The sequence below is a fragment of the Rhodotorula toruloides genome, assembly GCF_000320785.1.
Source record: "Rhodotorula toruloides NP11 unplaced genomic scaffold Scaffold8, whole genome shotgun sequence".
Taxonomy (NCBI): domain Eukaryota; kingdom Fungi; phylum Basidiomycota; class Microbotryomycetes; order Sporidiobolales; family Sporidiobolaceae; genus Rhodotorula; species Rhodotorula toruloides.
The window spans coordinates 44,445-65,837 of record NW_015622968.1 but is presented as its reverse complement, the minus strand read 5'-3'; the positions used below and the strand labels follow the sequence as shown (position 1 = coordinate 65,837).

General features: G+C 62.6%; 4 protein-coding genes across 4 annotated transcripts in view; 2 read left to right on the top strand and 2 right to left on the bottom strand.

Annotated features, from left to right (window-relative positions):
• Positions 1–11,582, top strand: part of RHTO_07704 (transformation/transcription domain-associated protein) — a gene marked incomplete at both ends in the record, with an annotated part of 12,222 nt that extends 640 nt beyond the window's left edge. The window contains 16 exons of the mRNA XM_016421360.1: positions 26–397; positions 457–594; positions 653–1,852; positions 1,909–2,835; positions 2,887–4,170; positions 4,230–7,705; positions 7,769–7,916; positions 7,977–7,993; positions 8,054–9,719; positions 9,782–9,889; positions 9,959–10,362; positions 10,427–10,655; positions 10,714–10,782; positions 10,853–11,030; positions 11,092–11,293; positions 11,354–11,582. Of these exons, the coding sequence (XP_016273953.1) occupies positions 26–397; positions 457–594; positions 653–1,852; positions 1,909–2,835; positions 2,887–4,170; positions 4,230–7,705; positions 7,769–7,916; positions 7,977–7,993; positions 8,054–9,719; positions 9,782–9,889; positions 9,959–10,362; positions 10,427–10,655; positions 10,714–10,782; positions 10,853–11,030; positions 11,092–11,293; positions 11,354–11,582 (10,647 nt within the window). The remainder of the gene's footprint in view (positions 1–25; positions 398–456; positions 595–652; positions 1,853–1,908; positions 2,836–2,886; positions 4,171–4,229; positions 7,706–7,768; positions 7,917–7,976; positions 7,994–8,053; positions 9,720–9,781; positions 9,890–9,958; positions 10,363–10,426; positions 10,656–10,713; positions 10,783–10,852; positions 11,031–11,091; positions 11,294–11,353) is intronic.
• A 242-nt stretch (positions 11,583–11,824) lies between these two features.
• RHTO_07703 (gamma-glutamyltranspeptidase) lies at positions 11,825–14,498 on the bottom strand (the record flags this gene model as incomplete). Its single annotated transcript, XM_016421359.1, has 9 exons — positions 11,825–11,843; positions 11,906–11,930; positions 11,987–12,057; positions 12,115–12,182; positions 12,240–12,466; positions 12,531–12,759; positions 12,817–12,932; positions 12,991–13,890; positions 13,949–14,498. 9 exons carry the CDS (start codon positions 14,496–14,498, stop codon positions 11,825–11,827), a joined length of 2,205 nt encoding a protein of 734 aa, XP_016273952.1.
• Positions 14,499–14,780: 282 nt separating this feature from the next.
• On the bottom strand, positions 14,781–16,206 carry RHTO_07702 (D-arabinitol dehydrogenase; the record flags this gene model as incomplete). The annotated part of the gene is made up of 4 exons (XM_016421358.1): positions 14,781–14,824; positions 14,905–15,049; positions 15,121–15,597; positions 15,796–16,206. 4 exons carry the CDS (start codon positions 16,204–16,206, stop codon positions 14,781–14,783), a joined length of 1,077 nt encoding a protein of 358 aa, XP_016273951.1.
• Positions 16,207–17,315: 1,109 nt separating this feature from the next.
• RHTO_07701 (Zn(2)-C6 transcription factor) overlaps positions 17,316–21,393 on the top strand; it is a gene marked incomplete at both ends in the record, with an annotated part of 4,306 nt that continues 228 nt past the window's right edge. The window contains 12 exons of the mRNA XM_016421357.1: positions 17,316–17,702; positions 17,813–17,869; positions 17,946–18,655; positions 18,720–19,048; positions 19,115–19,312; positions 19,376–19,564; positions 19,678–19,843; positions 19,908–20,049; positions 20,107–20,478; positions 20,544–20,709; positions 20,769–21,219; positions 21,280–21,381. Of these exons, the coding sequence (XP_016273950.1) occupies positions 17,316–17,702; positions 17,813–17,869; positions 17,946–18,655; positions 18,720–19,048; positions 19,115–19,312; positions 19,376–19,564; positions 19,678–19,843; positions 19,908–20,049; positions 20,107–20,478; positions 20,544–20,709; positions 20,769–21,219; positions 21,280–21,381 (3,269 nt within the window). The remainder of the gene's footprint in view (positions 17,703–17,812; positions 17,870–17,945; positions 18,656–18,719; positions 19,049–19,114; positions 19,313–19,375; positions 19,565–19,677; positions 19,844–19,907; positions 20,050–20,106; positions 20,479–20,543; positions 20,710–20,768; positions 21,220–21,279; positions 21,382–21,393) is intronic.

Sequence of the window (21,393 nt, the reverse complement as noted above, 5' to 3'; positions counted from 1 at the left end):
CCCACCGCCCCCTTCCTCCGCCCAGCCCGCCAATGCCGAACCGACGCCCGACCCGACTGTCGCGCAGATCGAAGCGAGTGTTGACGAGTTCTTGGAGATCGTCGCCGACCTCTTCAAGAACATGGGTAGCGTCGTCGAGGAGACCTTCCGGGAGGCGACGAGGCAGACTCGCTCACAGGCGGGTCAGGCAGCAGCAGACGCGCAGAGCCCGTCGTCAGGCGGACCACCGTCGCTCGAGGGAGAGGGAGGTGCCGGCAACCAGCCGGTCGTCTACGCGCCGGCAATGCGCAGCTTCAAGTTGCTGCAGGACTGCCCCGCCTCGATCGTTTTCATCTTCCAGACCTACCGCCCGCTCGTCAACAAGGCCATCACCATCTTCGTGCCTCTTGTTTTCGAGGTGCGTGCAACTGCTTCTCCCCCCTCGCTTCCTTCGCTCACGCTTGTCGCTTCTCGCAGTTCATCCAAATGCAGGCGGAGCCGCAGCGGCGCAAGCACGAGTCGATGGAGCCTGGCAAGTCGTGGGTTGGCATCTGTCCCGAGATCCCGAAGGACAAGCGGGGCGCTTTCCAGGACATGGTCATGGCGCAGACGAAGGTGCGTCGCGGGCTTCCGTGTCTCCTACGGCGCCAGGCTGACCACGTTGCTTCCGCAGACCATGTCATTCCTCGCCTATATTCACCGCGTCTCGAACACTGCCCTCTCGTCCTACCTGAACGTCCTGCCCCAGATCGCCGTCCGACTCATGAAGGACTGTCCGTCCGAAGCCGTCGCCATGAAGCGCGACCTCATCATCGCGACTCGCCACATACTCCAGAGCGACCTCCGCACCGCCTTCCTCTCGCAGATCGACACTCTCCTTGACGAGCATGTCTTGACCGGCAACTCTGTCACCGGCCACGAGAACCTGCGACCACTCGCCTTCTCCATGCTCGCCGACCTCATCCACCACTGTCGTGCCGACCTCACCCTCCCCCAGCTCTCTCGCGTTGTGCACACGTACTGCGCAAACGTGCACGATCCGACACTCGCCTCGGCCATCCAGACGATGTGCTCGAAGCTCCTCCTGAACCTGATCGACCCGATCGCGAGCAAGGAGCCGCAAGAGGCCGTCAAGATCCTCCAGCGCATCCTGCTCGCGTTCGTCAGCCGGATGGAGGCGATGGCCGAGGTGCGGGACGAGTGGGCCAAGTGGAGCAAGACGCGCGAGCCGCTGCCAGCCACGATGGACAAGGTGCGCGAGAGCGAGAAGGAGCGGCGTGAGTGGGAGAAGCGGCAGAAGGAGAAAGGCATGGGCAAGGCGGACGATGCCGATGCAGATGGCGACCATGCGATGGAGTCCGCAGGCGGCGCCGACGCGAAGGACGACGAGAGCGCCAAGGACGAGACGAAGGAGGAGGGCGACAAAATGGATGTCGACGGTGCGGACGAGAGCGCAGAGGCGAAGGTCGAGAAGAAGAAGAAGGATGCGGATGCCGAGCCGACGCTGCTCAAGCTCGACGACGTCGACATCGAGCGCGCCAAGCCGATCAGAAAAGCCGTTATCATGGTCGATCCAGGTCCAGATCCCGTCAAGGACGCCCGCTTCCTCTTCCGCAACCTCCTCTTCGGCTTCAAGACGCTTAGCCTCGCGCTCAACCGCATGGGCGGCCAAGGACCGGACGCCGAGCTCATGTGCCGCTTCTTCGACGCCGCCGTCAAGTGCATGGTCCTCTTCGACCCGGCGCGGGACCAAGGCCGCGAGCAGAAGGAGGTCATGGAGGTCTTGACGTCGACGCTCGTCCAGACGGAGCTCGTCATCTTCCAGGAAGTCGTCGAGAACCGCATGGGCTTCTTCTTTGACGAGTTGATTCGGGTGCGCACGCGTTATCTCCAGCCATTCACGGTCGGTACTCACCAGCCCTCGCGCAGAACCACGAGCTCCTCGTCATCCCGCAATCGCTCCTCTCGAACGAGAACGTCTCGCAGCATTTCGTCGCCATCCTTTTCCGCTTCCTCTCGTCGCGACTTCCCGAGCTCGGCAACAGCAACAAGGAGAACACCTCGGTCATGCTCCGCCTCTACAAGATGTCGTTCATGGCTGTCACGATCTTCCCCGAGAAGAACGAGCCCGTCCTCCTGCCGCACCTCTCGAACCTCATCATGAACTCCCTCAAGCTTGCGAGCCAGGCGACCGAGCCGAACTCGTACTACCTCCTCCTGCGCGCCCTCTTCCGCTCGATCGGCGGCGGTCGATTCGAGATCCTCTACAACGAGGTCCTGCCCCTCCTTCAGACGCTCCTCGAGCAGCTCAACGCCCTCCTCAAGTCGGCCGACAAGTCGCGCAAGGACCTCTTCGCCGAGCTCATCCTCACCGTCCCCGTCCGCCTCTCCGTCCTTCTCCCGTACCTCAGCTATCTCATGCGCCCGCTCGTCCACGCCCTCCAGGCCGGCTCCGAGCTCGTCAGCCAGGGTCTTCGAACGCTCGAGCTCTGCGTCGACAACCTTACGCAAGAGTTCCTCAATCCGCTCTTCGCCCCCGTCATCGACGAGGTCATGGCCGGCCTGTGGAAGCTCCTCCGCCCTCTGCCGTTCAATCACCAGCATGCGCACACGACTATGCGGATCCTCGGCAAGATCGGCGGCAGGAACCGCAAAGGCTTCGAGCCGCCGAAGCTCGAGTGGAAGAACGTCGGGACCGAAGCCCTGCTCAATGTCAAGTTCGAGGGCAAAGACGCCGCTATCCGCATTGGTCCGATTGTCGACGTTGCGCTCAAGATCATCCGGCGAGGCGATGTGCACTACCGACGTGTCGCGTACCAATTCCTCAAGTATTCGGTGGCCGTCTTCCTCCGCGAGGTACGTACACTCGCTTAAATTGCATTGTTCAGCGCTGACCGGCCTTAACAGGGTCTGCTGCCTGGCGAACCGGAGGAGACGTTCGGCAACGTCCTCAAGGGTCTTTTCGATGCGACTCGCGTTGACGACTTCCACGAGGAGGCGAACAAGTACATGATCGATCTCGCTCGCGTGGTGTTCGCCTTCGAACTCGGCAAGGAGATGCCCGAGAACCCGAACCTCGCCCGCCAGACCCTGCCGCTGTCGTCCGCCTTTGTCGACGGCGTGATCGAGAACCTCTGCACCGTCGAGACGCCGGACATGACTAAGGCGGCTGCGCAGACAAAGACGATTGTCGAGCAGCTGCTCGCGAAGCGCGAACCCGGCTCGACCTCGTGCAACAAGCCCGATGCGCCGACCGCCTTGCTCCATCAGATGGGATCGCGCCTCGCCTCGCACTGCTACGATCCCTCGTGGCAGCGCAAATGCGGCGCCGCCCGCGGCATGCTCATCCTCATCTCCGAGGTCGGCGTCGAGACCAAGTGGATCATCGAGCATGAGATTGAATTCACCCGCGCGCTTCTGTTCGCCCTGAAGGACATGCCTGGCGAGTCGCCTTCGAACGCAGACATGGTCGTCGATACGCTCCTCACCCTCGTCAGGGTGTGCAGCACGCCGGTCACGCCGGAGGACAAGGAGGCCGCACGCGTTACGCTCAACTACCTCGTCGGACTCCTCCTTGTCGAGGTCAGCAGTCAGGTTGCGCCAGTCCGCGATGCGGTCAAGCGCGCGCTCAAAATCGTCTCGGACAACGAGGGCAAGCCGCTCACCGAGATGCTCACGCCCGTCAAGGACCGCCTCCTCGGCCCGATCTTCACGAAGCCACTCCGCGCCCTCGGTTTCACGATGCAGATCGGCCACATCGACGCCGTCACGTACTGCATCACTCTCGACCCGCCTCTGATCGAGGTCGATGACCAGCTCGTCCGCCTCCTTCACGAAGCCCTCGGTATCGCCGATGCAGAGGACGTCGCGCTCCTCGGCGGCAAGGTGACGCACAAGACAATGGCGCCGCTCACGCAACTTCGCGTCGTCTGCGTCCAGCTCCTGTCGGCAGCGTTGGCGAATCCGCAGCTCAATACGCCGGCCTACAATCAGACTCGCATCCGCGCCCTTTCCGTCTACTTCAAGCTTCTCTACTCGAAGGCGCCCGAAGTCGTCGACGCCGCGTACCACAGCCTGAAGCAGGTTATGCTCGCGCAGGGCAAGCTCCCGAAGGACCTCTTGCAGACCGGCCTCAAGCCGGTCCTCATGAACCTCGCCGACCACAAGAAACTCTCGGTCGCCAGTCTCCACGTGCGCTTGTCGACTTTCCCGCTGCCTGACCGGTATGCTAACGCTCTCTGGGTTCGCAGGGCCTCGCACGCCTCCTCGAGCTCTTGACCAATTACTTCAAGGTCGAGATCGGGCAGAAGCTCGTCGACCACTTCCGCTCGCTCGCCATCCCCGCCGACATCCTCCGCGCAACCGCCAAGCAGCCGTCGGAAGACGGCGAGCTCGAGGTCATGGCTGCGATCGTCAACATCTTCCACCTCCTCCCCCACCCTGCCGCCGGCATGTACCTCGAGGACGTCGTCGAGATGGTAGTTAGTGTCGAACGGCTGCTCAAGAAGCTGAAGACGAGCATCTTCACCGCGCCGCTCGCCAAGTTCCTCGCGCTTCATCCGGAGAAGACGACGCTCTTCTTCTTCGGCCGTCTCGGCGAGGAGCGTTATGTCCCGACATTCCGCGCGATCATCGCTGCCGAGCAGTCGCAGCCAATCCGCGACTACATCTCCGACCACGTCCAGGACCTTTTCGGCCCATGCTTCGACAAGGACGGCGACCTCGGCTACCACACAGCCATGGTTGTTCGCGAGCTCATCTCGGTCGACAAGCAGTGGATCGGGCGGTGCGAGGCAGTCTTGCCGATCCTCATCACGCGGTGGGTTTCGGACATCCGACGAGGTCGCCTCAAGCGCCAGGGCATCCCGCACGTCCAGCAGCTCAAGGAGGACCAGGTCGTCGTCGAAGTCTTCGTTGCCTACCTCGAACAAGCGGAGCACATCGACCTGCTCTTCCACCTCGTCGAGGCGTACACGTACCTCACTTCGGCCGACCACACCGCGCTGTCGCGCTTCCTCACCCGCCACGTCGCTCTGAACGAGAACGTCGCCTTCCGTCGCCAGATCCTCGACCGCTTCCTCGACATCTTCGACAACGAGAACGTGACGATGCCGCACAAGAGCGCTGCGCTGCGACTTCTCGTGAACCCGATCCTCCTCGTCTCGTACTCGCGCGGCGAACGAGAGCAGGGTCTGATCAGCGCGGGCTGGATCGCCAAGGTCCATGCGAAGGTGTGGCATCCGTTGCTGGTCGCACCGCCGGACCTCGGCACCCTCGACGAGGAAGAACTCCGTGTCGAGCTCTGCCACATGACGACGCTGCTCATCCGCTCGTCGCCTTCGCTCCTCGACTCGGTCAAGAAGGACGTGATCAAGTTCGGATGGATGAGCATCCGCTTCGACGACATCAGCGTGACGCAGACGGCGTACATCCTCATAGCCACCTTCCTCGCCGAGTACGAGTCGCCGGCCAAGATTGTCGGGCAGATCTACGTCGCGCTCCTGCGCGCGCATCAGCCCGAGGCCCGCAACCTCGTGCGCGAAGCGCTCGACATCCTCGCACCGGCTCTTCCGAAGCGCATGCCGGGCGGAACGACCTCGGCGCCGGGCCAGATTCCCGGCTGGGAGTACTTCACGCGCAAGACGCTCATCGAGGAGGGCTCTACGATGCCGCTGCTCGTCAACATCTACCAGCTCATCGTCCGCCATCCCGACCTCTTCTTCGCCTCCCGCGAGCAGTTCTTCCCGCACCTCGTCGCCTCGCTCGGCAAGTTGACGCTGAGTACGACGATCACACCCGATACGCGAGTCCTCACCCTCGACGTGATCGAGGTGATCCTGAAGTGGGAGAAGAAGCGTCTGGATTCGATGAAGCAGGACGAGGGCAAGGCGGAGAACGACGACGACGCAGAAACCGCCGACCGCTCGCCGAAGCGGGCCAAGACGGAGCGCGGCGCGTCGACTGCGCCGTCGGCAGCGAGCAGCGGAGCTGGCGCGACCTACGTCCCGCCTCCGTCTCTTCGCGACCAGGTCGTCAACAACCTTCTTCGCTTCATCTCGAATTCGCAAGAGCCTGTTCAGCGCAATAACCTCGTCTACCGCGCGCTCGCCTTGCTTCGGGAGCTCATCGGACCGAGCGTCTGGGGCGAGAGCAACATCAAGTTCTCGTTCTTCCAGCGCACTTTCTCGACCGACGTCACGGAGGAGACGCTCGGGCAGATGTGCAACTCGGCGGAGATCCTCAACGTCGTCAGCTCGTACAAGCCCGCCGACTGGCACGTCCAGAACATCGCCGTCCTGCACGGCATCGTGGAGAAGGGCTTTACGAGTGGCGAGATGCGTCTCACGTCGAGCTTGCGTCCCGTCGTCGAACGTCTCTTCGACCACCTCCCTCGCAACGTCACGCCCGACTCGACAGACGTGCCGGCGCCAGCCAAGGCTTACATCGAGTGGGCGCGCTCGACCGTCGAGGAAGGTCTGCGTGCGATGACCAATTTGCCCGCCGTCATCCTCATCCTCCAGTCGTGGTCGAAGGTCGAGCCCGAGCGCATTGACGCTTTCATCCCCGCGCTCGTCCGCGTCTTCACACGTTACCTCAAGGAGCACACGGCATCACCGACAGTCGTCTCGTCCGTCGATCCGAATCTCCGGCTCCTTGTGTCGAGCCTCGACGTCCTTCGCCAGCGCGTCTCGCACCTCGGCGAGCAGCGTCGTTGGTTCCTCAGCGGGATCGTGCAGCTTGTCGAGAAGTCGTCGAACATCGACGTCTGCCGCTTCCTTCTGCAGATGGTTCGCAAGTGGGTCTTCGACAAGGACGAGCCGTACCCGACGCTCAAGGAGAAGGCCGGCATCCTGTCGAAGATGACGTCGTTCGAGAACCGCAACAGCGAGGCGCTGCAGAAGGATTTCCTCAATCTAATCCTCGACATCTACACCGACACGTCGCTGGCGCGCAGCGAGCTTACCTTCCGCCTCGAGCCGGCCTTCCTCATGGGCTGCAAGGTCCGCGACCCCGTCATCCGGTCAAAATTCCTCGCGACCTTCGACAAGAGCTTGGCGACCGGGCTCTTCAGCCGACTGCACTACATCATCGGCGTTCAGTCGTGGGAGACGCTCAGCGAGACGTACTGGATCCACCAGGCACTCGACCTCCTCCTCGGCGCAGTCGACACGAAGGACCCGCTCTTCGTGCCCGGCTCGTACCTCACCTCCGCCAAGGCGCCTCCGGTCGACTTCATCAAGCAGCTCGAGACGTACACGACCGGCGAAGTCCTCGCGGCGGCTCGCAAGCTCTTGTACGCAGACCCGAACGCGACGCATGCGACTTGGGTCTCAACGTTCAAGACGGGATGGTCGTGCTTGTCTCGCTCCGAGCAGCGCCACCTGACCGAATTCATGGTCGGCCTGCTCGTCAAGGTCTACCACTTGCGCAGCGTCGACCGCCGGCCGAACGTCATTCAGACCCTCCTCCAGTCATCGTTCGCGTGCTCCCCTCCCCTCGTCCTTCCGCCTCACGTCGTTCGCTACCACGCCCGAACCTTCAACGCTTGGTACACCGGCATCGAGCTGCTCCAGGACACGCTCGAAAGCCCGCGCGAATCCGACTCGGCCAAGGAGACGGCTATGGACGCCCTGACCGAGCTGTACGCCGAGCTCAACGAGGACGACCTCTTCTACGGTCTGTGGCGTCGTCGTGCCGCTTACAACGAGACCAACGCAGCGCTCAGGTGCGCTCGAGCGGTGCCATTCATCGTCGACGAAATCATGCTGACTCCTCCCACGTCTTGTAGCTGGGAGCAGATCGGCCAGTGGGCGCAGGCGCAGGTCCTCCACGAGTCGGCGCAGATTACGGCTCGCAGCGGAGTTATGCCGTTCACCGAGAGCGAGCTCGCGCTGTGGGAAGACCACTGGATCATCACAGCTCAGAAGCTGCAGCAGGTTCGTCCGCTTCGGCCTCTCTCGCCTTGCGCCGAGACTGACGTTGCCTTTCTGCCGCAGTGGGACGTTCTCTCCGAGTCAGCGGCTTTCTCTGACATAACTCTCGCAGAGACCCACACTGACACCTCCGCTCGCAGCATGGCCAAGAACGAGGGCAACAAGGAGCTCCTCCTCGAGTGCGCCTGGCGTCTCGCCGACTGGAACCAAGAGCGACCGATGATCGAGAACGCTCTTGAGACGATGTCGCCGGTCGGCACGCCTCGCCGCCGAGTCTTCGAAACGTACCTTGCCCTGCTCGCCGCCTACTCCGCCAAGACGCCGGAAGAAGCGACCAACGCCAAAAAGATGTTCGCCAAGCTCTGCGACGAAGGCGTTCAGCTCTCGCTTCGCAAGTGGTACTACCTCCCCGAGACGGTCACGCAGGCGCACTACCCGCTCCTCCAGACCTTCCAGCAGTTCGTCGAGCTGCAGGAAGCGCAGCAGATTTTTGCGAGCCTCGCGGGAACGAACGCGGCGAACCTCGATACGCGCTCGAACGAGCTGAAGAGCATCGTCGGAACGTGGCGCGACCGTCTCCCGAACCTCTGGGACGACATCAACGTCTGGTCCGACCTCGTCGCATGGCGCCAACACGTCTTCTCGGCCATCAACAAGGCGTACCTGCCCCTCGTCCCTGCCCCGAATGCGCCCGGCGGTCAGCAAAACGCGAGCTCGTTCGCCTACCGCGGGTTCCACGAGACCGCCTGGATCATCAACCGCTTTGCGCACGTCGCCCGCAAGCACCATCTCAGCGACGTCTGCATTACGTCGCTTACCAAGATCTACACGCTGCCGAACATCGAGATCCAGGAGGCGTTCCTCAAGCTGCGCGAACAGGCCAAGGCGCACTACCAGAACCCGTCCGAGCTCGCGAACGGCCTCGAGGTCATCAACAACACGAACCTCATGTACTTCAACGGCTCGCAGAAGGCCGAGTTCTTCACGCTCAAGGGTATGTTCCTCGCCAAGCTGCACCTGCACGACGAGGCGAACCAGACCTTCAACCTCGCCGTCTCGATGGACATGAGCTTCCCAAAGGCCTGGGCCGAATGGGGCGAGTACCACGACCGCATGTTCAAGGAGAACCCGGCCGACCTCAACATCGCAGCGAACGCCGTCAGTTGCTATCTCCAGGCAGCCGGTCTCTACAAGAGCGCGAAGGTCCGCAAGCTCCTTGTCCGCATTCTCTGGCTCCTCAGCCTCGACGACGCCGCCGGAACCGTCTCTAAGGCGTTCGACAACTACAAAGGCGAGATCCCAACCTGGTACTGGATCACCTTCATTCCGCAACTCCTCGTCACGCTGTCAAAGTCGGAGGCGCGCTACGTCCGCGTCATCCTCCTCAAGATCGCCAAGACGTACCCGCAGGCGCTCTTCTTCCAGCTCCGAACGACACGTGACGAGCTGTCGCTCACGAAGCGGCAGTGGCAGCAGGCGGAGGCGGTCCGTCTCCAGGCCGCCAAGCGCGCCGCCGAGGCCGCCGCTGCAAACGGCGAGCCGGCGCCTGCCGAGGGCGATGGAGCAGCGGATGGTGGAGGCCAGACGCTCGTTACGCCTGGCGGGACGCAGCTGTCGACCGCTCCGTCGAACCAGCGTCAGCCGTGGGACTACATCGACGAGATAATGGCGGTGCTCAAGACCGCCTTCCCGCTTCTCGCGCTCTCGATGGAAATGATCGTCGACCAGATCTCGACCCGCTTCAAGCCGGCTGCCGATGAGGACATCTACCGCCTCATCAGCGCTCTTCTCGCGGACGCCTTGCAGGTGCGTCCGCCTCGTTCCGAGCTTGAGTGTTAGCAACCGGGCTCATAATGCCTCCTCTGCAGCAATACGTCAACCGTGCACCGTTCCCGACGGACGACGGCCTGCTCACTCAGGCGACCAACGGCAACATCGCGCGATTCGCCGAGTCTCTGCACTCTTCGCCCGTCAAGGTCAGTCACGGTACCGTCTGTGTGCAGGACGGAGATACAGACCATTGACGCGCCCCGCTTCGCTCGCAGGAGCAATTCGTCAAGGACTTCCTCACGAGCAAGCCGACCCTCCGCGAGTACCTGCAGCGACTGCAGGGCTGGCGCGACCGTTACGAGGCCGTCCTCAACAAGAAGGCGAAGCGAGCCAACCTCGAGGCGTCGTCGCACTGGCTCGTCGAGTTCCAGTACCAGAAGTTCGACGAGATCGAGGTTCCCGGCCAGTACCTCCAGCACGAAGACTCGAACAACAACTTTGTCCGCATCAGCCACTTTGCGAACAAGTACGACGTGCAGCGCGGCAGCGGCATCTACTTCCGCCGCCTCACCATCCTCGGCCAGGACGGCAGCATCCACCAGTTCATGATCCAGCTGCCAGCGCCTCGAACGTCCCGCCGTGAGGAGCGCATCATGCAGCTCTTCCGCATGCTGAACTGGTGCGTGCAGCACCTTTCGACGCAGATGGTGGTGCCATTGCTGATCCGCTCCCTCCTGCCGCAGCACGCTCGCGAACCGCAAAGAATCGCGCAAGCGGAACTTGCAGTTTACGGTTCCGATTGTCGTCCCGCTCTCGCCCGGCGTCCGCATCGTTGAGAACGACGCCTCGGTGACGACGCTTCAGGAGATCCTCGAAGACCACGTCGAGTCGATGGGCTTGCGCAAGGAGGACCCCGTTCTCGCCTTCACGGAGCGCATCCGCACTCTTCACCGGCATGAGCCGCCTCTCAGCGTGCGTTCATACTGCCTAAACTCCATGTTCGTGCGCTGAAACTAATCGGTACTCGCAGCGGACGGATATCTGGACGGCGCGACAAGAAGCTTTCGAGGAGCTTTCCGTCAAGATGACGCCGGACGATGTCCTGAAGAAGGCGAGTTGGCGCATCTCCTGGTTCAAGCTTCTCTCAAGCTGACGCGCCGCTCCTACAGTACATGATCAAGTCGATGGCGTCGCCGAACGACCTCTGGCACCTTCGCAAGCACATGACGACCTCGCTCGCCGCCTTCATCTTCATGACCTACACGATGAGCATGGCGGACAGACGGCCGGCCCGTGTGCACATCTCGCGCGCGACTGGCAAGCTTTACACCTCGGACATGGTGCCTTGTGAGTCGCAGTCCTTCCCCTGCCTCTCGCGCTACGGCTGCTCACCATCACTTCGCTGCAGCGATCGTCCCTGGAAAGCCCGAGCTTGTCCACAACGAGCCGGTACCCTTCCGCTTCACGCCGAACATGCAGCGCTTCATCGGACCCCACGGCGTCGAGGGTCTCTTGACGAGCTCACTCATCGCCATCGCCGGTGCCCTCACCGAGTCCGAGTACGACCTCGAGCATCGCCTCTCCATCTTTGTCCGGGAAGAGATCAACACGTACGCCTGTCGAGCAACTCCGCCAATGCGTATCTTTCGCTGACCCGCCTCGTCTCGCAGCTGGTTCACGATGAGCAAATCGGATCAGCGCACTCACCTTCGCGAGTACACGCTCTCCGCCATCGACGGCATTGTCAGGAAGGCCAAGGTCGTCAGCGCCCAGTACGAGCGAGCACGCCAGCCATCGTCGGTCGTCCCCGTCTGCCAGTCCGTCGTCGAGCTCCTCATCATGGCGAGCAACCCGGCCAATCTCTCGAAGACGGACCCGCTCTTTGTGCCCAACATGTGAAGAGGAGTAGGTCGTCGGAAGTCTTGTTGTTTCTCGCGTTCTTTTCATTTCTGTCGTTCGGTGATACCCTCTGTTCCCCTGTCTTGTTTACCTGTCGATACCACAGCACGAAGCTTGCAAAGCAAAGTAGAAGTCTTAGCCACGCCAAGTCACGGAGAGAGCTGGCGATCCTCTCGAATCCGTTGACGGTCGCGACCGTCCTTGTCACAAGCGGATGCAGGTTCATAAGCTGTGTGGTTACTCTAGAATGCTGCTGGGACCCTGTTGGGTGCGTAAGAAAACAGTCAGCGAGTGGGAGCAAACGAGCAAAAGGTTAGACGCACCCGTTCTTGCGCGAATCCGACGCAGCTGCGAAGCGATCCAAGTCAGCTTGCAAAGCGCGATAGTCCGACGCTCAGACGCACCGAAGAATCGCCCATCGCGGTCGCGCATAACTGCCTGGACTTCGGCGATGCCTAGGTTGATGTCGAAGAGCCTGCATCGATAGCGATGTTAGCGGAGCTTGGGGGGTGCGAGGGCGCACTGAGCGTACGTGACATCGTGCCCTCGAGCTTTGAGCTCCTTGACGAGATCTGGTCGGAAAGTCGACTCGATCGAGACCTACGAGCGAGAGCGATCAGTCGGGCGATCTTTCCGGATGCACAGGCTCCTACGCACGTAAGCCGGCAGCAGCTGATGGTGCACCCGAGGCGCCTCTACAGCGCTCGACAGATCATGTCCCCAATCGAGGTTGAGGAGCGTCTGTGCGACAGCGCCGAAGATGCGCGAGCCGCCTGATCCGCCGAGCGAGAGGTAGACGTCGTCCGAGTTGGCGTGATCCATAATCAGCGGCGCGATCGAGGAGAGGGGCCGTTTGCCGCCAGCCGGGTAGTTGAACGGCGAGGCTGGGGGAAGGAGGAAGCGTCAGCAGAAGTTTTCATCGCTCCGCCTTTGTCAAAGTCGACTCACGCCTCAAGCCGAACGCATCCGGCAATCCAGGAGTCGCGAAATCGTCCATCTCGTCATTGAGGATGATGCCCGTCTCTTTGTCCATGAGGCGCGATCCAAAGATGAGGTTGACAGTCGTGGTAAGCGCGACGGCACCGCCCCACTGGTCGATGACGGAGAGGTGGGTCGTGCCGTGGTCTTCTTTGATGTCGAAGCGGGGCTGGTAGTAGGAGAGCTTGTGCGTACGGTCCTGCGGAAGAGAAGGCCGTTAGCGCGTTTCTGCGGAGTTGTGAGCGACGCAACGCACGTCGGTGATATTGCCACGGACAGCATCGGCGTACTTGCGAGTCGGAATCTCGGCGAGCTTGGCGGCGTTGTCGACGAAGGGCGGGTCGCCGACGTTTGTTCGGGCGGCGAAAGCGACTGCGCAGAACTCCGGTCAGGACAGATGCGCTTAAGGATTGAGCGAGGGTGAACGCACACTTCATAGCCTCGATGAACCTGTGCTCCGCCAGCCCAGTCCGTCCGGCATCGACAAAATCCGCGTACCCGTCGAGGACATTGAGAAGCATGCGGATTATCGGTCCACCCGAGGGGTAGCTGCCCGTGTAGTACTTCCTGCCTCGATAGGCGCCCTCCTTCGCTCGTCGGACGACAGCCTTGTAGCTGCGCATGTCGTCTTTCGAGAGGATCCCGCCGTCCTTGCGAACAGTCTCGACGATCCGGTCCGCAATCTCGCCCTCGTAGAAGACGTCGGCTCCTTCCTTCCCGAGCTTCTCCAGCGTCCGAGCATACGCCTCGCGCCGGACGATGTCTCCCTCCTGGAGGAACTCGTTCCCACCCGGCCGCATAAACATGGCGCGCCAATCCTCCTCATCCTTCATCCACTCGCTGATCGTCGGGCCCTCCTCTCCTCCACTCCACCGCGCATTCAACCGCCTCTGCAACTCCTTCCCAACCCTGAACTCGCGCGCAAGTTGCACAACAGGTCGGAAGATCCGTTCCCAGCTTACTCCGCCTCCGCACACCTCGTACGCCGCTTGGAAGCCCCTCAGTTCGCCGGGTACGCCAACTGCCAGTCCACCGACTTTCGAAGCGCGGTTTGGGTCCCACGAAGGGTCGTCCGGCCGCGCAGAGGCGGTGAACATGTTCGGGTGGGAAGCGAGAGGAGCGGTTTCGCGGAAGTCGATCGAGATGGGGTGGGTGCAGCGCGGATTTCGGGAGGCGTCGTAGGTCGCAGGAAGGCCGTGACGAGTCGAGGAAGGCGGGCGGATCACCATGAAGCCGCCGCCGCCGATTCCGGAGGAGAACGAGTTGACCACGCCGATGCAGAGAGCCGTCGTAATCGCCGCATCGACGCCCGTGCCGTTCTCCCGCAGGACTGGAAGCAATTGAAGATCAGCTCTGGCTCGGAAAGCGTACGCAGCGAGCGACCGCACCGTCTACGCCCATCCGACTACACCGCTCCTCCTCGCTCGCGACCGCTCCGTTCCACCCGCTGACCAGATAGCTCGGATTCCTCGCTCCCGGTTTGGGCGGCGGGAGATGCGTCATGTCCGGCGTGTCCTTCTTCTTCTTGCCGCCTTCCCCACCACCACCTCCTCCCCTCCCTCGTCGCCCAACCGTCAAAGGCAAGACGATACTCAGCACAATGCCCGCCAGCAACAGGAACCCAAGCACTCCAAGCAAGACCCGCTTGGCCCATACGCGCCTCCTCGCCCGCCTCCGAGCGATCGCAACCTCCGCCTCTGCCTCGGCCAACACAGCCGGATCGTCGTCTGTCGGTCCAGCGGCGAGTGGGAGAGGGTTGCCCGATGCGCGAGAGAGAGCGCGTTGGCGGTACGAAGGGCGCGAGGCGGAAGGCGAGAGGGTCGCTGTCGAGCCGTTCGGGGACGGGGGCGCGGACGAGTCGGATGGTAAAGGTGGAGGAGCGAGCAAGGGTGTGCGTTCGTCTGTGTCGGTCGACTCGCGGCCTCCGATGCCAGCCATGCCTGCGAGCGAGCACTGGGTGGGCGAGGACGAGGGGAAGCTGACAGCATGCGGGTCCTCATCTCGCATCCTCCGGTCTCGCACCCAATCGGCGACGACGAGAGATACTGCACTGGCATTGCGAGAGTGTCTACTGGAACGACTATGTATGACTGCGAACGGAGTGAGAGAAGCTGCGGCTATGGACAAGGGAGAACGACGTTGGTTCGCGGATGCGAAAGGGAGACGGTTCTATGGGGAACAGCGCTATGTACAGGGTTCTAGAGGAGACGGTGGGTGCGATTAGACGAGCGAGAAGCCGCCGTCGACGGTCAGGGTCGTGCCAGCTGCACGAGCGCGAGGACAAGGATTGGGAAGGTCAGCCTCGCACTCGCTCTCTCACCAAAATCGAGAGACTGCGACGCACTCGTAAAGCGACTCGCGTCGCTAGCAAAGAGTACAGCAGCGCCCTTGAGTTCCTCGACTCCGCCTACGCGGCCGAGCGGAGTCGCGTCTTGCCATGAGCGGGCGAGGGAGGGGTCTGCTTCGAGCAGGGCGGCGGTGATGGGAGTCTGCGCGAGCGTCACCCGTCAATCATCACGCGCAGGAAAAGTGAAGGAAGGGAGAAGAACGCTGAACGCACCTTGACAAAACCCGGCGCGATACAATTGACCCTCACGCCCTTCTTCGCATATTCAGCCGCCAACACCTCACTCAAGCGACTCATCTCGGCCGCACCAGGCTTGTTCCCGTCCCTCCCTCCCGCTTCGATGGCCGGCAACTGGGGCTGAGGGAGGTCCACGCGCGGACCGTACGGCGTCGAGATAAGTATGATGGACGAGGTGCGCGAGGGAAGGGAGTAGGCGTCTTTCGCTTCGGTTGGGGAGGACATCGAGTCTGCGAAGGCGCGGAGGAGAGGGGTGGAGCGTACAGCATCCGCTTCGTCTGCTGGTGGTCCGCAGCAGAGGACGTCGATAGCTCGGCTGAGGAAAGCCTGGTCGAGTTTTTGCTGAGTCGCTTCGAGTCCTGAGAAGGAGTCAGAGGTGGAGGGAAGAGGGATGTCGACGATTGTGGCGTCTTTCCACCCTTTCGAGCGGGCGAGTGAGCGGGAGTTGGGCGCCTGGAGTTTGTTGAGCCGTCGTAGAGCGCGATGGCGGATTCGGAGGCGAGAGCAGGGCGAGGTCGGATGAGCCCGCCTCGAGGAAAGAGGCTGCGAGAGTGAGGGCGATCGGATCTTGCGGGTGCGTAACGACGCAGAGCTGTCCTCACATCCTCATCAGCCCGCTCCCCTCCCAAATCGGGAAGAGACTGGACGCACCTTCCCCTGCAACCCCAGACTCTTCATCGTCCTCCCCCTCCTCCTTCCCTCCACCACCTCCTCCGCCTCCTCAGACCTTGGTTCCTTCCGCCTCAACAAACTCGCTTCGAACCGCTTCGCTTCTTGTGCTGGGAGCTTGGTGTGCGCGAGTGCTTTGTGAGAGGGGATGCAGGTGCTGAAGGAGCGGCGAGTGGCGGGAGCGGAAGCGGAGAGGGAAGGACGGGTGGGCGCCATGGCCGCTTGCGTCGGGCGCAAAGGTCCGCCTGAGGATCCAAAGTGTCCGCGACTGGCTGAAGGCTGAGAAGGCTGGCCGAAGAAGTACTGGTCGGGTCGGAGTTTGAGGCTGGCGAGGCGGCGCGCTTGGGTGCGGATTTCGTTGGCGAGAACGGGACACGATACGAGGCCTGGCATGTTGTCGTCGCCGTTATCGGGGGGTGATCACTGAACGTGCTGAGTTGGCAAGAGGAGCAGCGCGAGGAGGTCAAGGGCGAAGGAGGACGAGGAGGAGGTCGACGTCGGGAGCGAGGAGGCGGCAGGCATGCAGTGAGGTAATGTCGTCGGCGCCGAGCGAGGCTGAGCGATAAGTTACCCAGCAAGGTCAAGCGAACAATTAGGAGAGCGAGAGAAGACGACGAGCGAGCCTCGCAGTGGTTCGCTGGAGCGCACGGAAGCGTCGACGTTTCCCGCAGCGGCGTGTCACGGGCCGGGCTTGCACCGCTTGACGCAAATCCCTGCGTGCTCAGCCGAGCCGACGCAGCACCCTTGTCTACGCAAGAAACGCCGAGCTCGTGCACTTGGAACAGGAGGAGGTGTTGATGTCAGAGCGAGCGGGAGGAGGCGAGGCGAGGCGCTGGGCGTCAAGCGAAGGCGGGCGAGAGGCGACCGCAGGGCGTCGTGGGTCTGCACACATGTTCAGCATGAGCGAGGAGCAGTGTGTGCGAGCAGGAGCGAGTGGGAGTAGTTGCTGGATGGGAGCCTAGAGAGAGGAATTTCGCGGGCTCGCCCTCTTCAACCCGCTCTTTCTGGCATGCGTGCAGCTGCATAATTCATGCGATTTGCTCGCGAGTCTACTGGTAGTACTCGCACTGCCCTGCGAGCGAGGTCAAGTGTCGAGGACCGGGACTTGGTTGTGCCCGCCTCCCGACGCTCGCTCGCTCGCCGGCTTCCACTCTCGACCGGACTCAGCAGCGCGCGCACCCGGGCCAAGCCGACGAGCAGAAACCAGCGACGCAGATCGACAGTGTTGCAGCCCGCGTCGTCCCGCGCTTAGCCAAACCGCAGGCGCACACTCGACCTCGGTACAACCGCCCGACCAACCTCGACTCACAGCCTCACCCACAGCTCGCGAAGACTGCCAGAGTAGCTAGGCAGACTCAGACACCTCGAGATACCCAGGAGACGCGCACACCCACGCCCACCGCGCCCTTCACCCGCCCCACGTCTTCACCCGGACCTACCGCCGATCTTCCCGTCCCAACTTTCCATTCACCGCTTCCCTCGCCCTCGCAGACACACCCAGCATGTCCGGATTACCCCCACAACCACCCACCTTCTACCCGCCAACCTATGCGACTTCCGCCGCCCTCTCGCACAACTGGTCCGAAGGCGTGCCCGTCGACGGGTCCGGCGCACCCTCTTCTGCGCGCGGCTACTCCGACTCGCCCGCGCTCGACTCGTACCAAGGCTCTGAAGCGCCCGAGGCGGGTCCATCGGGGTCCGGGAGCGGAGGGGGAGGCGGAAACAAGGGCAAGCGAGCTGCCGAGGGAGGAGGGGACGGACAGCCGCCGGAGAAGAAGAAGGCGACGAGGGGAGCGAGGGCGTGCACCAAATGCAGGGCGTTCAAGATGAGGTGCACCGGGGGAGAGAACGGGCCGCCGTGCGACAGGTGCAAGAAGGGAGGGCACGAGGTGCGTTCGTCCGCTCTCTTCGCGTTCGACGTGCGGGCCCAGCTGCTTTCGAGCTCTTCAAGGCCTGCTCGAAGTGTGCGACCAGATGGCTGACGCTTTCGCTCTCGCAGTGCATCTTCGAAGAGAGCCAGCGCGGCAAGCGGAGCAACCGCAAGACAGACGCGATGGTGCGTTGTGCGCCCGCCGCGGCGTTCCACAGTTTCCTGGGAGCCGCTGCTCACGAAGCCTGTCCTTATCGCACAGGCCAAGTCGCTCAAGTCGATGGAAGCGAAACTCGAGTCGGTCCTCGCATCCATCTCGAACCCTGGTCTGCTCGCCGGTTCGGGCGGCCTCGTCACCGACGTCTCCCAGCGCCTCCCTCCCGCTCCGCTCGACTCGGGACCCTTCGGCGCCGAAGGACGCGGAGACGTCCATGTCGGCGTCGACCCAGGTGTCGTCGCTTCAGCTCTCGAGCAGATACGCTCAGGTCGGTCTGGTACGCCCGCGACTGTACCCGGCACGAGTGCTGGCGCTTCGCGTCCTACACTCGCCGCGACTTCAGGCCGTCAAGACTCGGAATCCGCAATCACTCGCCGCGAACCGATCCTCCTCCCCTCGATCGCGCAGACCCAAGGCGCGCAATACGACGTCGGCGGCGGCGTCGGACCATACGCCGAAATCGGTCCCAGCAGGACCGGCGGCCACCCGTTGCACACTTCCGCTCCGATGGCTCATCCGCACCCGATTGCCCACCCTCACGTACACCACCACGTGCACTTTTCGCCCGGCACGGCAAACGGGCATGGGATGGCCCTTCCGCCTGTTTCGAGCGCTGGAGGAGGGGCGAGGACGGTCAGCGTTGCGGGGAGCAGTACGAGCAAGAGTAGCCCGATGGAGTGGAGCGGCGTCAAGGATCCGAATGCGACGGATGGTAGCCCGAGACTGCATTCGTTGCCGGACAACACGCTCAATCCGTGCGTCCCGCATTCCTCTCTCATAACTGTCCTCGCAGTCGCTGACTTTCTTTGAACTGCGCAGTCTCGGCCTCCTTGCTGAAGCTTCGCTTCGCAATACCCGCAAACGCCCTGTCGACCTAACGGAAGAGTACGACGTGACAGCTGGCGACGACGGGGAAGCGAACGGCGTGGCCGGAGCAGGCGGGAAAGGGAAAGGGAAGGGTAAGGGCAAGGGGAAGGGGAAGAAGGGCTCTGCGGGAGCTGAGGGAGCAGAGGGAGCGAAGGAGAAGGGCAAGGAGGGGGAGAAGGATGAGGGAGCAGGATCGGGAGATGAGGATGGCGCGGGGAGGAAGAAGAAGAAGGAGCTGGGCATGGCCAACAGGAATTATTTCGCGCCCGGACCGATGAACAGTGCGTCCTCGGCCTTCTACTCGCTCCCACGACGTCCCGCTGACCTCGTTCCGACGCTCCTCGCAGTCCTCCCCCTCCGCCGCATCGTCATCGAGCAGCGCATGCCGCCCGCCCTCCTCGAAGAGAAGATCCTCTCGGTCGAAGAAGTCGTCGAGCTCTTCGCCCTGTTCTTCGAGCACTGCGCGCGCCACTGCCCCTTCCTCGACCCCGAGATCCACACGCCTGCCGCGACCGGTTCTCGCAGTCCGTTCCTCTTCACCTGCAGTGCGTCCTACCTCTCCATTCCTCCCGTTGCGCGTCACTGATTAGTCGCTCTGACGCACACAGTCTGCACCGTCGCCTCGCGGTACTATACCAAGCGCAAAGACGACCTCTACCGCAAGTGTCTCCGGATCGCCAAGCGCGTCGCGTTCGACGTCATGAGCAAGGGATACAAGAGCACCGAGATTTGTCAGGGCTTCTTGTTGCTTTGTAACTGGAACCAGCCGGCCGAGCGGTTTGAGGAGGAGAGGACTTGTGCGTTCGGCTTCCCTCCCCTTCCGATGGTCCTGTCTGCAGGCCCTCGTGGCTTGAGGTACGGTCTCGTCGTTCTCGGGATGGTAGCTGACCCGCCTTACTACGCTGCGCAGACCAATTCAGCGGCCTCGCAATTCGCATGGCGACCGACCTCAACCTGCACCGCAAGACGATCGCGCAGCTCCCACCCGACGTCGGCGAGGAGACCAAGGTCCTGTACGAGCGCGAGTTGCTCAACCGCGAGCGGGCGTGGATCTACTCGTTCATCATCGACCGATCGTGCGTTCCCTTTCCTCCTTTGCTGCTTTCTCGAGCTGATCGCGACTTTTCGCACATCGTGCAGCGTCGCGACCCAGATGGGCAAGCCGGCGATGATCAGCAAGGAGGACTTTATCGTTCGCAACGCCTCCGTCTGGCATCGTCAGCCCGGCACGATGGCGTCCGACTCGGGCTTGAGCGCGATGGTCGAGCTCCTCCGCATCGTTGTGCGTCGCAGCGCTTCCGTTTCTGATCATAAGTCGTGACTGACTCATCGTTCGCAGAGCCGCATGATCGATGTCCTCTACTCCGACACCCGCTCCGTCTCCGGCCTAAACGCACACCTCGACTACCTCATGCTCATCCGCGCCTTCCTCCAACAACTCGACCAATGGCGGCAAGACTGGAGCGACCCGGTCCTCATCTCGTCCGATCCGGACAACCACTCCCTCACCGCCCGCGCTCTCATGCGAGACTACTACTGGGACTACTACCGCCTCTTCCTCCTCTCGTTTGCCGTCCAGCACGCCCTCGACGACCCCGCCTCAAAGATCGACTTGCCGAGCTACTGCGTCTTGTGCTTCGAGAGCGCCGAGCGCATGATCGTCCTCCTGCGCGACTTTTTCGGTCCGCAAGGTATCCTCCGTTATGCAATCGTGCGTCCTCGCGTTTCTTTCACGTTCTTGTATAGTCGCTGATGAGTCGTTCGCTCTGGACGCAGGACTCGACCTTTGTCTACGCGACCTACGCCGCCGTCTTCCTCCTCAAGCTCGTCTCGCCGACGTTCGCCTCGTTCATCGATGAGCAGGCGGCGATGAAGCTCGTCAGGGAGCTCGCCGACACGCTCGAAGCGGCAGCAGTAGACGAGCAGCACACTCCGGCGCTCTGTGCGTGCTAACTCGCCACATCTCTCTTTCGTTTCGCGCGCTGACCTCGGCTCTTGCAGACGCCTCGTTCCTCCGCATGCTCATCGACAACAAGCTGAACGGTCCCCGCACCGCCACGAACTCTCGCGCGCCGACTCGTCCTGGCTCGCCCGTCCCCGGCTCGATGAACGGCGGCATCTTCGTCAACGACACTTCCGCCATGAGCGGCATGCATGGCGCTTCGAACGGCAACACTGGTCTCGACTCGTTCCTCAAGTCGCGTGCGCCATCGGTCGGGCCAGAAGGGATGAACGGGATGGGCGGCAACGACTTTGGCATCAACCTGGGCTTCCCCGCCGAGCTTGGCGGGACGGGTGCTTTCAACTTTGGCGGCGAGCTTGGCGGAACGGGCGACGGCAACCTCGATTCGCTCATGGTCGACAACGTCCTTGATGCCAGCGGGTTCTGGTCGTCGATGCTCATGCCCGGTTTCGGAGGAGCGTCCGTTGGTCTCTCGGGAGGATCGGGAACGTGAGTCGTGGAGCTTTCCTGCTCCCGAAGCCGCCTACTGACCCGCCCCTCTCGCCGCAGCGTGCTCTCCGGCGCAGCAGGCGACCCTTTCTCCGTCACGCCCTTCCACTCACGACCCGCCAGCCCGTCGCACGGAGCTAGCACGAACAACGGCGCCACTTCGTTCTCCTTCGA